This window comes from Synchiropus splendidus, chromosome 3 (genome assembly GCF_027744825.2).
Source record: "Synchiropus splendidus isolate RoL2022-P1 chromosome 3, RoL_Sspl_1.0, whole genome shotgun sequence".
NCBI classification, from domain to species: Eukaryota; Metazoa; Chordata; class Actinopteri; order Syngnathiformes; family Callionymidae; genus Synchiropus; species Synchiropus splendidus.
This window is the reverse complement of record NC_071336.1, coordinates 13,933,392-13,951,300: the sequence shown is the minus strand read 5'-3', so window position 1 is coordinate 13,951,300 and position 17,909 is coordinate 13,933,392. Positions and strand designations below refer to the sequence as shown.

General features: G+C 41.4%; 1 protein-coding gene across 5 annotated transcripts in view; it reads right to left on the bottom strand.

Annotated features, from left to right (window-relative positions):
• The window catches only part of col4a6 (collagen, type IV, alpha 6), a 71,792-nt gene that overhangs the window by 25,257 nt on the left and 28,626 nt on the right, over positions 1-17,909 (bottom strand). For all 5 annotated transcript variants that reach the window (XM_053858555.1, XM_053858558.1, XM_053858559.1 and 2 more), the window contains exon 4: positions 1,989-2,066. In XM_053858555.1, coding sequence (XP_053714530.1) covers positions 1,989-2,066 — 78 coding nt within the window. The remainder of the gene's footprint in view (positions 1-1,988; positions 2,067-17,909) is intronic.

Sequence of the window (17,909 nt, the reverse complement as noted above, 5' to 3'; positions counted from 1 at the left end):
TTGAACTAAGATTTGTTGCTTGTTGTTTCCCCTCTCTTTGTTGGCAAATCTGAAGAAGCACTGACTCACTTCAGCGTCATGCCAAGTTCAATGAAAAGCACTTCCACCGTTGTGACGGTTTTATTGACACTTGAGCGCCTCAAGCGCCAAAATTGGCTGACTGTATTGAAAGATTTAGAGGTAACCATAATTATCACAGCTGTGTGGCATCACCCATGTTTCCAAGTCTGCCAACCAAAAAAAAAACCTCACAGTACCCCAAAGAACACAGCATTCTTTCTACATTCGACAGGCTTTTAAACACAGCTCTACTACATTTAAATAACTGTGTGTAAATCATTTTACCTAAACAAGTGTAGAGTAATGTTTTTCCTGTGCTCCGAAAGAAGATAAAGTTGTTTGGATGCATCTCATCTGTCGGCAGGTGCAAATCAGTTGGTGCTAAAATGTATGTTTAGTTCCTAAATGTCTGCCAACTGTTGCTTGGATGTCAAAGGAAACAGACGCCAGCTGACATTATGGTAGCAATGACAAGAAAATGAGTTCTTGGCCTGAAGACACTGTTTTGTGTTTGTGATTCGCTGCACAATGCTCCACAGATTATTGTCGAAACATGCTTTTTGGCTCGATACGTGTTTGGAGCTCCATGGGAATAGTGTTGTGCTGCATATAAATCTACAATAAATGAGATTATTTTACAGGAGAACATTAGTTTAAATTCTCCTGTTAGCCTCCCTATCTGTCTTTACCATGAATGCGCTGATGTCTAGATACACAAGAGCAGTTTTGTTTCTGACACTGTGCACTGCGTTTCCATTTATTTATGCCGTAACATAAATATAAATAAATATGAAAAGTACACAAGTTAGGTGCTTCTACGTCACTGGCATTTAGACAAACTAAATTTCAAATTCAAACTCAGAACTCAGTACAGAATGTTCGTCCTTCTATCACTATGCTTGGCGACAAATTTTTGGAAACAACCTCACAGTTGAAGTTCAGTTTGGGTCCTGGTTAAGGTTAGCCATTTGTTTTGGATGGTTAGGTTTAGAATGAGAGCCTGGGGACAGTACGAAAGTCAATGAAATGTCCCCACAAAGCATAAACATTAAACACATACATAAACATTATTATCTGATCATGTTTATTTAAATGTGGTCATTGGCGTGACAAATGAAAAACAAAAGCTGGAAGAAAAAGTCAATGATATGAACAATACATTGATTTATTTATTGTAAACAGGTGCAGTATAAAAAGTGTGTTAATATAATGCATAGGATAGAGTCATAATGACTTATAATAAACATACAAATGGCAATGATTTAGATTTGAATATAAATTGCTCTACTTGAATTCCATTAAGAAACTTTCAAACAGAATCATTATTATTATTTTTCTGTATGAAAGCTGTATGTTAGAAATACTTAAGTTTGCGTTACCTCAGAACAAAACAGCAACATTTTACTTCTCTTAAAACTCATGAACAAGAGACAAAAACAAGCGACAGGAGAAAGGGAGAAAGAACATCTCATTTCACGCTCCAGTGGTTTGAGAAGAAAAGCCATATTAAAGTTAACTTCAGTGTTATCGTTGGTGATTTGTTAACTTGCTGTCTCGGTAATGATTCTTTCAAGTCCCTTTCATTAGGTTAGAGCAACATCTCCCTAAAAACAGTCAATCACTTCATTGTGTTTTTTAAACTACTCCTTTTCGCTCTGTCTGATATGATTCATGCTTTAATAAAACTGCCTTTTTTAATTGCTGTACAAGAACAGCACTCCGAAAGATGCAACGTAGATGAAGTGTGACATTCTTTATTTATCTATGCATTTATTATTTGTAAGCATTGAATCTTTTTATCTTTTTTATATACATTTTTGTATTTTCTGTTTAAAGTGATGTAACATAAGAAATTAAAAACATGTTCAATCCTCCTCTGGTCATATGAACAATAAAACAATGGCGACGACACGAGTCATGTGACTCACCCTGCTGCCTTTCTCGGGGTTGCACACGCATCCTCGGCTGCAGTCCAGACCGTTGCAAGGCTCGTCGTATTTTTTAGCCTGAGGAGACACAGACAAAGAAATATTACAGGCTGTGGACACAATATGACACGCTGTTGGACACATGCATGAACATAAAACCATTATGTTTCCGTAACAGTTGGGGCTGTAGGGTGAGACTTGTCCCTTCAGGCCTGAAGACTCAAACCTCAAACATCTGGAGCTACAAGCCGAGTGAAGCATTCGGGGTGAAGAACAGAGGCAGTGATGCCCACAGATGCCCTGAGGATGGATGGAAGGATGCATGGACCTTTATTCACAGTTTAGCATTTGCGTGGACGTTTAGCTGCCAATACTACTAACCAACTAATTTAGTAATCTCATATATGAATGTGACCATTTTCAGAACGTGAGTGAACAGTTGGAATGCGAACATTATGAAGAGACGTCCACGACAATAAACACTGCAAGCACGTGTAGCTTAAATACTCATAGTGAACTCAGGATTAACCTCGAGAGTTCATGGTGTTATGCCTCAGATGTCGCCGAAACATTGCGCTGTTTTTTTTTTAGCAAATATTGCTGGAGTCAAAAGGAATTTTATAAGCTGACGTATGAGTGACATAAGCCCTTATATACCAGGCCTCTAAAACCTCAACAGCAACAGGCATCTATTCACATCTTGACAAATCTGCCCCCCTCCCGTCGAGAAGTGTTTAGTGAATGTTCCTTATTAGCCTCAATGCAAAGCAGCAGTCAGAGAAGGGTCCGCAGCCGGTGATGAAAAGCTGTACACAGATAATGAACTAACATGCTCCAACACTTCCATGTATGAGACAATTTCACAAATGAGACTATAGTTGGGGTTGGAGGGGCGGGTTCCAGGGGTCAGACTCAAAGGTCAAAACTGGCATTTCAATGTGATTAGTAGATGAAAGGATGCTGGCAGGATGAAGAGACGTGGAGACAGCAGGGGAGAGGATGAGACAACGGGGTGTACGGCGGGGTCTTCACAAGGTTAAGCGGACAGCGACAGATGAGGAGAAAGTGTTGAAAGACAGCGGGTGAGGGCGTAAATATGATGAGGGCCGTTCATAAGCATGGCTCTTTGACCGGTGCGCAACAGTGTGTGAGTATTGCTTAATAACAAGGGAGGTCAAGGACCCTCCAGGACCTCTATAAGTAATCACGCGCCTGTCTGGTCCAGCTAACCCCAATATGGAGAGGGCCTGGGAAAGTTGAAAATATTTGGGTCAACAGGACAAAAAGATTATTACCTATCCAGAGCGGCACGAAACTTTCATTTTTCTCAAGTGAATCTTTTCACACGTAGAACATTACTATCCTTTTCATGCATTTAATAGTCTTGATACTTACAAGTCCAGTTGTATCACACACTTGTGGAACTTATTATTTAATAGATAATAAAGTAGATGAAAAAAGAGAGAATATGTGTGAAAAGGAAAAGTAAATTATTTCTTACTGAAGTAGCACACGTATTTTTATTTATTTATTTCACATTTGATTTAGGCACTTCCAAATATATTCATTTCAGTATGAATATAGATGCCACATTCACATTCTACTTATGTCCCTTATGTGATTCTATGTCGAAGTGAGTGACCTCCAGAAGCACCTGAGTGATGAAAGCAATGACGGTCAGGTAACAACCTGAACTCTGCCGTGATGAGAACACAACCAATAGGCTCAACAACTTCTTTAAAAGCACCACTGTTCCTCGACAGCAACATCTGTGGTGAGCATCTGCTGACTAATGCCAGGTCGATGAACGCAAGCAAAATGACAAGATGAGGAAATGGAGAGCTTCTCGCAGAGCAAGACGGAGAAAGGACTAGCAAAGGAGGGGAAAGGTCAGTGGTGCCGGCCCTGATTTTCTCCGTCTGATCTCCACCATAGCTATAATCACGCTGACATAAGGAGGGCAAGAGCGAAGGACGGCGCACCAGAGCTGTGAAATTCATGCAAAAGGACTTTGGGAACCGTCTTCAGACAGTACATGTAGAAATTTGCAAACAAGTGGAACTAAAAATAGACGATGAAAACAAGGATGGAATCCCGGATTCCTTATCAAGCTGATAAAGAAGTAGTGATGGTCTTCAGTGGAACTTCAATTGTGCTTTCAGATCACTGGTGAAGCAAGGGCTGCTATGGGTCCATAAAGATAAGACTTACATGGGGGGGAAGGAAAATTAAATTGATCAATGAACACCCATGAAACCCGAGTGTGTACAGGGGAACTTGAAGTAGCTGAATAACTGTGGCAACAGAAAAAAAATACACGTATACTAAACAGCCACAGCAGCTACAATGCAACGCCTTTTCTTCCAGCTGCGGTGTTGTATGCAACTTCACCACTAGATGTCATAAATCACAGGTCGGGTTGTACAAAAGTATGACTTTTTATTTTAATTTTATATAAGTATGAACCTTTTCAATTTCTGAAAATTTGATTTATTTAATTTTTTTTAACATTACCCATGAGCTTCCCCATAAATAAACACATTTGTAGCAGGGTGAGAAATGCATGAGTCAGCATGATTTTCAAAATTTAGGAACAAAGTCCTGAATACAGGCAGCAAATGGAGCTCAACTGCCAATAATTTCTCGAAGCTTTCTATAGCTGGTGATGACAAACACGGCCAAGACACTGTAGCAAGATGACATACATGAAAGCAAGATTTGATTGACACCCAGTCCCAACAGTTATGACCCTTTGGGGGGAAAGAGCAAAACCAAAGTACTTTTTGAGAGCAGTGCCTTCAAAAATGATGAAGACAGACAGTGGTTTGCATACATTCCCTGCAGTAGCATGACAGGACAGGCTCAGTCGTCAGCATGGATGGAAGAGTGCAGTCATGTCATGTCGGGATTATCCAGCTCCGCATCTGTGAGCGCCAGCAAATGCTCCTAAAAACTCCTGCCTGTTTGCTCATACCTGGCTGTCCAAATACTGAGCTGAGATTCTGTTTTGCTGCATGTGCCGGGCCCTCTTAAGTTCATCAGTAGGTGGCGGGCTTAGTGACGGCTGCTGCCTGAACTCGCTCATTTCTGCAGGGTCTGCTGATGTTATCTGGAGGAGGAGTGAGTCTGGGGTCATGTAATTACATGCAGCGTATGCTTGCTGCACATCTGAGACAGACATATGAGAATGTTTTAAATAGCCCACTCCCTGAACGTTGTCTGTAGCAGGCATGGCTCAAGGAGATGGGGCTCTTAAAAACTTGATGCTGTAATATGCTGTAATGGAAGGATGAAAACAAATAGAAAGCTAAAGAAAGCTTAATATCTAAACTATATGTCACCAGAGGAATTGTCCATGTCAACCAGCACGCAAGAACCGATGGGGCTGTAGCGCTAAGAGCCGTCAATCATGTGGCTATTGCACGGTTGAAAGTCAATGATCAGAGCTACGACATGAGGCAGAGGCTAAAAGACAACAGCCTGTCAGTGTGAGTGACAGCCAGGCATGAAAAATGAACGTGCACTTATACTTCACCGAAGGCTGACCTTCACTCAAACGGAACTCCAGGGTAAGAAAAAAGAAGAATGGCATGACTAAACATGCAAATATTTACTAGCGCAGGTCGGAAGTGTTGAAAGTGTTTTGTCTTCCACTTTTCCTCCGGACCGTTTTTCATATCTTTTTTTTTTTTTTTTTTTTTTTTTTTTTAACGGCCTCACATTTTCTCCTATCACTCTCTGGTCCGCTCCTACTCCTCTGCATCTTGTCCTTCCTCTGCCTCTCCGGTCCATCTGTGACCCTGACATCCACTGCAGGAGACCAACCAGCTGTGTTTGGGCCTCCAGCGTTCCACGTTTACATCTGTTTATTCCTTGCTGAGATTGTATAGTTGTGAAGTGCTGTGATGGCTTCCACAAACACTTTGATGAAATGTGTAAATTCACAAGCAAGTGAGCAAATCTGAGCATTTTTTTTCCTCCATCACTTCTTTATTACTGAACGAATCGCACCAAATTAAAACCGAGAGGTGTTTTAGGTCAGCCAGCGGCATCACATGCCTCTCGTCTCGCACATCGACCACCCAGCGTGAGACACATCTAGAACTCGGCCAGACAGCTGACATTTGGGACGCTGAAGCGGGAGACCCAAACAGGATGCTGCTCAGAACCGGCTGATGTGGAAGACCGGCACATCCAAATAAAGTCAAAACCGCTGTTGATGGCAAACAGGGCCCAGACATCACGGGAAGATGGCGTCAGTGACTGGCAGTGTTTTGGATTCCTCCATCACATTCAAAAACCAAGTAAAAGAACCCTCAGTTAAATCCCCCCTATGAGGCTTTGCTCAGTTCCAACCCCATTAAGATTTTAAAATATATAAGTTCATATTTCATAATACGCACTTTCAGTCTGTCTTTATTCCAGGAATAAAGTCTGTATAATACAGTTCAGACACTGAAGATTTCGACTCATTTCCCCTCCTTCAGGTGCATACGTGTACACTCCTTTATTCCTGTATCCTCAGGTGGAATTATCGAATCATGATGAAACATTGCTATTAGAAAGGATTAGGACGCCTGTCTGGCCTTGTTGTCTCTCCGCAAGATCCTTTCCATTTTTCCTTGAGGAGCATAATTAAAGACTCCAGGGCGAAATAACGCTGTTTTATCACGTTTTACGAACAAAATGCAGCTGGGCGTGAACAGACACGCTCAGATCACTAACTAATTTCAACTTTTTTTCAGGAGTCAAGTCATAAATCCTGAGGTCCAGTGGCTGGAATTTCATTTCCGTGCTTCAATATGATGAAATGTACAATTATCAAACCATCTCAGTGTGAAAACAGGCTTGAACTCCACTCTGCAACGTCTGTTTTTTTTTTCTTTCATTTTCTTACCAGAGCTTATCTGTCTTTCTGTCCGTGACACAGACAACTACAATAGTTAGTTAGTTAAATATTGCAACTGTTCCTGATTAACACCTGGATCCAGGAATCTTAAGACAGATATGTTTATCTCCCTCAAAAGAAGCTGCAGCACAGAGCTGAAACGAAAACGTGTTTTTTAAAAAACAACAACTTTGGTGCCATGTTCATTTGACAGTGTTTAAGGGTTGCAAAAGAAGATTTAAATAAGATGTCACTTCTAACATTGTGTGAATGCATCTCACTGGAGACCAACAGCCTATCAAGAATAAGCTTTAAATATAGTACGACATTGAGCGAGAATCCCATTGTGGGGCATATGAGATGGTTGCTGGAGGTTTGCACTCACTGAATGCTTTTCTACTTATTATCATGATGTGTTTCAATGACACTACGGTTGTGCATTTCCAATTTTTTGTAATGCATCTTTTTCTGTCTTCTAAACATGGAGTTAACTAAATTATGGAATAAAATGTTTTTAGAGCAATATGATTTGTTTTTTATTACAGCTTCCTGTTTGAGACGCCCATCCTGACCTCACTGACAACATTCAGACATCGGGCCAAGAAGGACTCAGTCAGGTCAGGTCCGCCAGTACGAGCTTCCGGTTGGATCGTGTTGTACCTGCTAAAAATAAACTTTGTTGATGGCTCTTTTTTCAAGCACCTCAGAGCAACACCATGATATCTGTATTTGAAGATTTAATGACAGTGGAGCTCAAGCAAAGATGGACAGGAAGCTTGAACAGAAAGTGTTTTTTCAGTTGCACGTTTGTGCTTTTACATTAACCTTTTGTTCTTAATAAAAAAAAAATATATATATATATATTTTGTCTCTTGTACATTTTATGCTTTACAGTATATAATTGTGTCTTTATTTTTGTACTAGATTTGTATTTTTTGTTAAATAACCTTTTGTGCATATGAAAAATGATAAGCTCTTGGTGTTTATTTGGCATTTGGAAAGCTTCACCTCGCTTTGCCAAAAGAGGCAGACCAACCTGGCACACACTCACATTGCAGGAAGGTTGCAATGACACGCAACAATAAATAAATAAAAATAAAACGCTGAGTCTTTTGTAAACAAATGAATGATCAGGAGAGGTGTGGGCCAGAGATGGCGCCTCTTGTCTGGACCACAGACAAAGAAAGAGGCGGAACAGGCAGTGAAGTGGAACTGATGATCAAATTAATAGTAAATTATAAGCGTACAAGCCAATATTACGAGAGCATTATGTCATGACGCCAAAACTTTGGTTCAATCCTTGTTATGACTTGAAACCTGTACAGTGAAGTAACACTTCACTGTCTTTTGCCACGTTCCACTGAGGTTTTCAGGTTTACAAAACAGCTTCTTCTTTCTATGTTGTGCATTTTATATTTCTATTAGACAGTTAACTGTTTTCAAGGAAGCATGAAAATCTTAATGTTGCACTGCAGGAGTCACCTTCTTAGGTGTACATTCAAAGAGATGGAGAGTTTTTGCCAAATTAAATGGTCACTTCTTTGGGTTTAATTCTTGCGACTCTTGAATGATATACAGAGTAAACAGAGTTATTCAATTGCAATACAAAGTTTTACAATATCAGACAGGCATATATAGCTGGAGCTGCTTACTGGAATATTTTTATTAGATTTTTAAGTTATGTGAAGTTATGCCAGGCGTTTTTTGGGAACAAAAGGAAACTGACAATTCCTGTATTCCCCTTAAGGAAAATGGGACATTGAGAAGAGCAATAATAAAGATATTGGCCTGGATTTCCTTTGCCGGATATCTTGGTGCAGAAAACTTGGGTTATTGTAACACATTTGTCAAGAGTAAAATGGTTCTAATGTAGAAATCGGCACTGTCATAGGTGTGGGATTCATGTGCAAAGTGTTGCAAGAATTCCATTGTAAATTTGGGATGTAAAGTGGACTTTACAAACTTTTCGAGAAGAGATTTTACATTTGCTACTTTGAAGTGCAGCCAGTGCAGGCTGCCACGAGGTGCGTTTTTATCAGGAGAGGAGGCGAATAAAGAGCTAGAGACACAGATAATGGCGTAGTAACTGGATAACCAGAGGGAAGGGGAGAAGCAGAAGAGGTAATGGCTTCCAACAGGTCATATGGAGGCAGTGTTGAGATGAAAAGACAGCGTAATGGTGGACAGATGGGATTGATGGTGTGAAAATAATCTTGTGGCCGGAGCAAGAGTTTGTGGGAGTGGCTGGAGGATAAAAAAAATGAGGGAAGAGAGTGAATAGGAAGCGATGAAAGAAAGAAAAGAACACCCCCAAAAGGTCTGGTTTCACCTGTGTAATGTTCAGTACTTCTGTCATAGGTGTGTTCAAAAGAGCGCGTATGAAAAACATATGTGTGTGTGAGTGTGGTGCTTACAATAGTACAGCAATTACAGCTCCTATATTAGAGGAGTGCAGAAATCCGAGATATGCCTAATGTGCCTCCGAGGAGACTTGTCACATAGTGATGCCCCTTACCCAGAGGCCTGCGTACACACACACACGCACACGAAGGCAGAGTGTGAAAGACAGTAGTTTAAGGTTTCCCCTGAATACGTGTAAGCTGAGCTGCATGTCCGTGGGAAATGTGAAACAGAAAACGCCACTAAATGCAGCATTATTTGTGTTTTCATGTATGTTAGGCCTCCGTGCTGCAGGCTGTGAACCCAGGACCTTCTCCGTGTCCACCAAAAGCCTCATATAATACGAGCTTGCAGGGCAGGGCAGCTTTAACGTCCTTTGATCTGAGTGCACATGTGACAGAAAGACCTTTGCAGCCCGGCAGACAGAAAGCTGAGATCGCTGGTTACCAGAACTGCTCTGCAAAAAAGCGGCATGAATAGGTCTGTTAGTCAAGGCGCCTTCATGATTGCCAAAATATCGAGTTAATCTTGCCTTGATATTGTCTGACACCGTCGCCATAGTGACAACCTCATACCATGACCTCACAAAAGTTGCTTCATCAAATAAAGCCTCCTCAGTCACAGCGGGAGAATTAGAGATTCCTTTTGGACAGTGCAATGACTAGAAAACGTGTACAGCAAATTGATAATTCCAATCTTCAGTGAATTCTCGGCCACTGAACGACCTCAAGTAACCTCTCCGCCAAACTTCAACTTGTCCCGCTAATCCCTCTGCCCACGCCTGCTGCCAAATTGCTTCTATTTTAAGCTCAGGAAGTCTCAGAAAAAGAGGTGCGACTTTTTGTCTCGGCTTGTGAATCCAGAGTTTGGCCTCAGTGTGGATCAGCTTTGGTTGATGATGGACAGGAACATTTGAGAGTGTTTGTTCTCGTGAGGAAACGCAAGTACCACCGTGAAAGTTTGTATGCATCTTGTGCGTCACGAAATTCCGCACCTGCAGGTCAAAAGTAAACACAGATTTGGAAATGAAATCAGACTTCTCTTCCTACTGCTGCTGAATGACTCCTAAAATGCCACTCACGCTAGTATCGCTGTCACAGCGCTAGACTAGTTCCATTAACAGAGAACTCTCAAAATGAAATTTAGCTGTGATCCAGTCAATTGGGATTTTAAATGTACTGTGTACAACAATTAACAGTTTGTTATATGCGATGGAACAGATGCAGGTGGAGTTACGACTTGTCTGTTTTGTGTGTGCGTGTGTGTGCACTCCTAAGACTCGCTCCAATGATTGGATTGCAAAATACCGTAGGATCTTTGACTCTTTAGAGCACACAAATACACAATTCGCACAAAAGCCTGCGGCATAGGAGTTGTTCATTTGAGTTCATTGAACCTTTTTAACCTTTTAGATTAAGCTGTGCACGTATTCATCACAAATACTGACTAGACACTCCACAACTAAATACATGTCCTGTTCAGTAAGGGTCAGCACAGGATCGCACGAAACCCGGTTTCAGTCTCACATCGAATATCCATAAGAAAAAAAAGTCGACATCAAAGTGACGGCTTCTTAGTTTAAGGGTTGTTGGAAATGAAAAATGCAAAACTGCTCAAGTGGAAATCTGAGGTCGTTTGAATGTATCAAAAGCACTTTGAGGATTAAACATTGCCTATAAATGGTCAAAAATGAGAGATAATCCATTAGAAGGTGAGCAAGCTGGTACCAGTTGCTGCTACATTTCTGCCCGCACCCTCCAGAAACTTTCCAATGTCATCAGACAGCTGCTGATCACTGTACTTATGCTGCAGTTGTGGAGGTTTTGATAGAGCAGGAGTGATACCTCAACAGGTTCTAAAGCTTATTTCTCAAAGGAATATGAAGCAATGAGTATAAAAAAAGAGTGTTAGAGAGAGAACATTCATAGAAACTCAATTCGCACAGGCTAATAGACACCATGTACATATGTTGGTGGATTCACATTTACTTGAATCCTCACATTGTAGCCTTCATTGTAGCCAAATGTGTGTGACAAGTGGCCCGCAGGCAGGAAAGAAAGACTCAGAGGTATGCGAGAGACTCTGAAACCCCCTCATTCCCTCCCACCATGCCAGCAGTCAATCACCTTTTCAACGCACTTAAAGCAGGACGTTGGTTAAAATATCACCCTGCCGCTGCCGCTTTTGTGCTGGAAACAACACGTCCATCTCTCGTTTTTCTCCTCTAAACACACAGTCGAGCATGAATTGCTCTTTAACAGAAGCTGGACATGAAATATCATACAATTTTAGCCTAGAAAAAAGCATAAAAGTTGAAGTATATGTTAAAGTCTTAAAGAGTCCAAGACATGTGCCTTGGGGATCCCCAACAGAGACAAGGCGGAGCAGCTCCACCATTCAAAATTGCAGATTTAGCTGCAGATGTTGTGATCTTTTATATGAATATATTTTTCTCCTAAATGGAGCAGCTAGCATGGTGCGCATTTAGGCTCTTGTTTGATGATGTTCAAGGGCAAGGTTGACAACATCATGCAAATCTAATATTAGATTTTTTTTTGAGGTACTGTGAAAGAAAAAATGTGAAGGCAACTAGTCAACGATCCAACTGTAAGTGAAATAGAAGGCTAATAACTGAAATAAGTTCGCAGCCGCAGGAGCAAATCCAGAGGTGTTTGGGCTCATCTTGGTGGATCTCATTGTCACGTGCTTTGTTTCTTTTGTTTTCACCTCATGGATTTGTTGCCAACTTTGCCCTCAACATGAGGCTTAAAGAAAATAAAAAGCATGGAATAGATTGGTGATTTGGAATGAAAGAAGATCTCTTATTCACTCGTCACTAAGCCGCAGACTGAAAGACAGCGCCTGAAGACACATACGTGCAAGCACTGTAATAACAGACGAGCGGCACAAAATGCTTTTCCATCATGTGGGGGTCCCTGTGTGTTTAGGTGCGTGAGATAAAGGGGTGGCACTTTTAGATGAATGTACACGGAAGCGGCAGTTAACGCTGATGAAAGTGAAAGACGATGTTTTAGGTGGTTAAAGGAGTAAAGGGAGCTCCTTCCTGCCGTGGGTCACAGAACTACAGTGTGAAGAAGAAGACAGAAATGATGATTGTAGTCTGCACACAAGATGTCACCACAACAAATGCACAAAGTACATGCACCGTGATATGTTGTGGATGTGACGTAATTCAAGCCTTGGCACACATATTGTGAATTTATGGTGCACAAACATGAGCTTTTCCAATGACTTGGTGTGAAATGTTACAATATAATCTGCAGATCACAAAGGGAGGGGTGAAGTCGAGGATCAGCAATTTATTGTATGTATTAGGAATGAAGCCAAACATTTTATTACTGACCAAAGACATGGCTGTAAATTGCGAAACGATACATAACTATGATTACACGCACCTGAGGACCATGCTGTACAACTGCTCTCTTCCCCTTTATTGTGTTGACACAGTCACTAATGGAGCAGACTTTTGCTGAACAAAAGTCCGCTTTTCTGGAGGAAACACTTTGGAGCAAAGAGGATGTCACAGAAGGTGACCATGCATTCGAAAACTACCTGCTGATTTAGAGTATAAATGAGTCATATCTGATGTGGTTAATGTTGGCTTATAATTTTTCTTTTACTTGGAAGTGAAAAACCAACAGTATCACAGGCGTTCAACTGTTACCGTGCATATTTCTACAAGCTGCAACAGAGCTGGAAAAAGACCATCGGCCTTTGTGGAAGAAAGGAGATGTTAGAAGCAGCTGGGAGAATATTTCTTCTACCTCGAGGCCACGTTTCGGGACCCATGTTTTCTTTATTAAAAAAAGAGAATCACTCTGGATACCACGGACAAAAGTGCGCCCGCAGTCACAGAAACAGAAATCAGAGCGTAGATTAGGCTGGATGCTCTTTTTATCTGAGGAAGGTTGGAGTGTTTTGGCATGTTGAAGCAGGATGATGACTTGACACTATCTGCATGTTACAGGGGGCTGAAACGCTTGCACGCTATGGGTGCACCAGAAAGAATGTTGAAAATTGAGCACAAGTTCATCAAACATTCAATTAAGTTTATGAAGGACGAAGCCACCAACATGAGTGATTAATGCTCCTCTAATTTTCCTATTTGGAAGCAACAGCAGTGATGCTACACAGCACTGAAAGTTTGTAAATGAAGAAAAGCAATTGGGAAAACAAAGACAGAGTTAAAGAGGAATGCCCCGTATATCCACTGTGCTGCTAAATTGAAGTGAGAGAAGCATCATTTCTCTGTTCACTGTCTGCACCGTGTCAGGTTCCTTTATGGAAATACAATTTAGCATCGTCTGTTTCTGGTATCCAGGCGCACTGCAATTCAAGCAGCGTCCAAGTATTCAGCCTCACATATAGCATGAGTCATTAAACCAAGGCAATAATGAGAGGACGGAGACACAGGAGGCACTACATCGACTGGGGTTGCCATCGGTAGCCACCCTATATCCTCCTGTAGCTAAGAGAGAGACACAGGCATCTGCAGCGGGAGAACTGGGGTGAAAGATGGGGAAAGTGAACTGACAGCGACTGCAAACTAGATATTCTGTGAGATAAAACAGGGCTTGTTCCAAGATGTAACTGTTTACACTAATAAAATAGGAGTCAAGTGGGTTTATGATCATATGATGCAGAAGGCTTTGAGCATTTGATATGAGTCACCAGATCAAAGGCACTAGATGGCAAAGTTGCAAACAGCCCGAAAGCCTGAAAGTGAAAGTTGCAGTATGTAACAATCTAGACTTAGGTTTACTTACGGGACTCTGGCAATCACCATTGGTATATTTAAAAAAAAACAACTAAACCTGCCAGTCAGGGACAAAAAGAAATATGAGAAATTCTAAATAACTTTTCTTCTCTCTGCTCATTTTTAATCCCTCACATCAAGTTGAGATGAAAGTGTTTCGTTTTATATAATGTACCCGAACCGAAACAGTTGCAATATGGTTTGGACTGGCTTGCTTTTTCCCACAGTTGTGTGGCACGGAGGTCATACATCAGTGAGAGACCTGGAGTAAAACAGCTGTCAACATTTGGTAAGTGCAGCCTCACTCAGGACCAGGTGGACACATAGCCACTGGGTTAGTAGGCTCTACACACACTGCTAGGTTCCTCCTTCAGTTGGGATTGGCATGGCTGATAAGGAGAAAGACTACTGCATACAGTTAACCAAAGTCATGCTAAGGATGAATAGACAGCTAGACCCAGTGACTAGTGATGACACACAAACCATATGCAAAATATATTTCCTGGTCTGAGAATTAGATATTTTAAAAAAGATTGGTTTAAGAATACTTAGTTCCAAAACAAAATCATTCATTATAAACAGCACAAGTCACATTCACATGAGCAGGATTATAGTCAACCATAGGAAACTAAAGAGCATAAAAAAAAAAAAACAGCAAACAAAAATGTAAACCGTTGACTGTGTCCCTCTACACCACTGAACCAGAATAACAAACAACAGACACCTTGGCTCTACAAATCACTCCAATTTCAAGACAAAAAAAGTTGAATAAACACAAACAGAATGACGCGTGGATTAATAAAAATGATTACAGCCACATTCATTTGCAACATGTTTTATTGAGTATAACCTGACAAATATTTCATCATAAATCAGCAGGCTTCAAAGCCACATTCCAAAAGCTTTGTATTAGTTAACTTGAAATACAAGTCTGAGCTTACGGAATGCATTTATGCTTAAGGATCAAATACACTTCACAGAAACTGATTTATGTTTGATCACCCGAGGACACGATGAATAAACGCCAATTTCCTGTCATGTACGAAAAACAGGAGGAATGATGAAAGAGGCTACAACTATTTCAGGACAGCATGAATGTCACATGTTGGTTCAGTGGTTGAATGGTGCTCAACGAATGTGATGGTTTCGTGATGAGAAGCTCGCAAAAATATATGAAAACTGACCAAACAATTTATTCACAAATTCTGAGAGGCTTGTTTCGAGTCTTTAAAGGGCTTTTTCAGTGAAGCTAAGATTGGGTTGGCGACCCAAAGAATTGAACTGATGACATCATGCTCGGTTCTGAGCATTAAAACGCTCATTCCATTTGACAATGGATTGGCTTCTACACAAATGACATGTTGATGAAACGGCATATGTCCTCAGCACGTTGAAAGACTACTGTGTCTGCATTCCACAATAGCAAGCGATCAAACACACCGAGCTGCTTGAAGGGAGCCGACGTTTAAAAACTAAAAAAGTGAAGTGACAAAGAGCAAAATCAATCAGCCGGATAATCTTTGCTCGCCAGGTGTTCCACGGCTCTGCAGGGGGCAAAGGTGACAAGAGTGAAGACACCCGTAAAGAGTCCGACTAATGGGTAATGGGACCCAGGAAGGGGAGGAAAGCCCAAAACCAGGTGTGTTCACCAGCATATACACTGTGTTTAGGTTGACTGATCTGAGCAGTTGAACTCTAAGCACCCAGACACATTTGTCTTTTTTTGTTCCTGCCTTCATGGAGCTCACTGTCTAGTTAATGGCAGAAGAATCTGCGATGGTCTCTAAAATATATCGAATAAATTCTATCATAATCAATTGATACATTTGTTTCTACGGTGAACGTGTGCGTGTGTGGTTGCATTCTTCATCTCGTACGAGAGCTACACGACAGGTCAAGAGGCGAACATAGTTGTCCCACACTGGCATGCAAACATGTGGAGGGAGTGGATGTCTGTGTCTATCAGCGGGAGACCCGCCTGACCACACCACACACAGCTGCTTTTTCTGACCCACTTTCTCTTTGATACAAGACAACTTGACTGTGGTTTTGCTTTTCTTATTATTGGTGTCAAGTGCAAATAAGGTTGGTTTTTTAATTTGACTGTGTGGATTCACGGTCATCCAGAGCACTGACACTTACAATAAGGATACAATAATATAAATGTGCTTGGTTAAGGTTCTGGACACCGCCTCTTTGCTTGAATGTCAAAAGACAAGTCCAAATACAAGTGAAATGTATCCGACACCTGTGATTTTGGATGATAGTTCTCTGTCCGTTCTGATTCAAGCGAAAGAAGCAGAAGCAGAATTAGCTCGCCTCAGACACCTCATCCTGCTCTTATGAAGAATGATGCAGGTGTTCCCAGGACAACGCATAGAAACCATAGGTGTGTCCTGGAGCTCCTCTCAGCAGAATATGCTGACCACCAAACCAGGGTGCACAGGAAACATCCCCATCAGATGCCTGAACGATCTCATCCATCTTGTCTCAAGTTAAAGGATGAGTGGAGGTCTAAACATCTCATCAGAGTCAGAGTATCAGAGTTGTGAACACTGCAGACAAAAGCCTGTTACACTGCTGGCAGAGAGTTCAGCTGAGATTTGAAATTTGATGGACTCATCTCAGCTCATTGAGGCCACATTAACAGGTGATGGCGCCACTGAAAACGCCTGGATACAATAAACCTAAAAAGCACAAATAAGCAGCGTCAGTTCCATTCATTGTCTCGGGCAGAAATGAGTGTTGACGTTGTAGTAACTATGCGTGGTTGTTAGGGGGCAGTGTATTTTTAGGGGGGTCATAGTGCTGCACGTTGCGCCACCAAGACGGAAGCTGTGCTTATGTAGTTATCAAATTAAACCACAATGGAAAAGCCACAAGAAAAGGATCCTCTACTTAGGACTGATGAGGAAGTGTGACTTTGGCTGTGAGTGATTTTAACAAACAAATGCCTGCAGCCACAAGCTCCTCATCTATAGACTACTGCTCATGAGAACACTACACTAAACAGTGGCAGATTCGATCATTCCCATCTCCATGTAAATATAGCTCCCTCGTGACTGACCAATATGTCTTTCAATCTTGAGAACAATGGACTTAAGAGTTCAGGAGCACAAGCTATTCCACTTTATTTTAATATTTTAAAACCATATAAATAACTGAAATTGTTTTCATTTGTGTCCCACAACTAAATAAATTTAGTCGAGTGTTGTGGGGGCTTGACTGGGGTTTTCAGTATATCACACTCAGTTCATATCAAACATCTGTCCTTAAACTGCCTCAGAATCCTCTGAAGAAGGGAGTCACGGGAGGAATGAAAGCCGCGAGAGGCTGGTGTCCAGCGGAGTGGATCTGAGTGAATCGAAGAGGTCAAGAATGTCGTGTTTTTGGGCGGCAGGAGGTCGGGATCAGTAGACTTAATGGTCTGGAGAGACCTCATATAGGAACTCAACATTTCAGGAACTGAGAATTCAGGGAATTCAAAAGGACAATGAAGGAAGCCTGTCTGTCTGATGGAGCTAATTTCCGTACAACTTCAGACAGACAGGGAAGATTGGCAGTCTCTGATGGTCAAGACCTCGAGAGAATATCTTTCAATATAGACCAATGAAAACATAATTCCAGATTGAACCAGCAATATTTGTAGGGTTTGTTTTTGTCAACATAGGAATCTCTGCATACACCTGTATCAGATATTGCAAGTCCGTGCTTCATTTCCTGTCCTTCTGTCCACCTGAGCATGCAAGTATGTTTGTTGAGACTCATGAGACCTGGATTGATGTCGATCAATTTCCTGTTGGTGTAGATGGCTGTTTCTTTCTCCAGGTGAGGAATGTGAACGATATGCCAACCG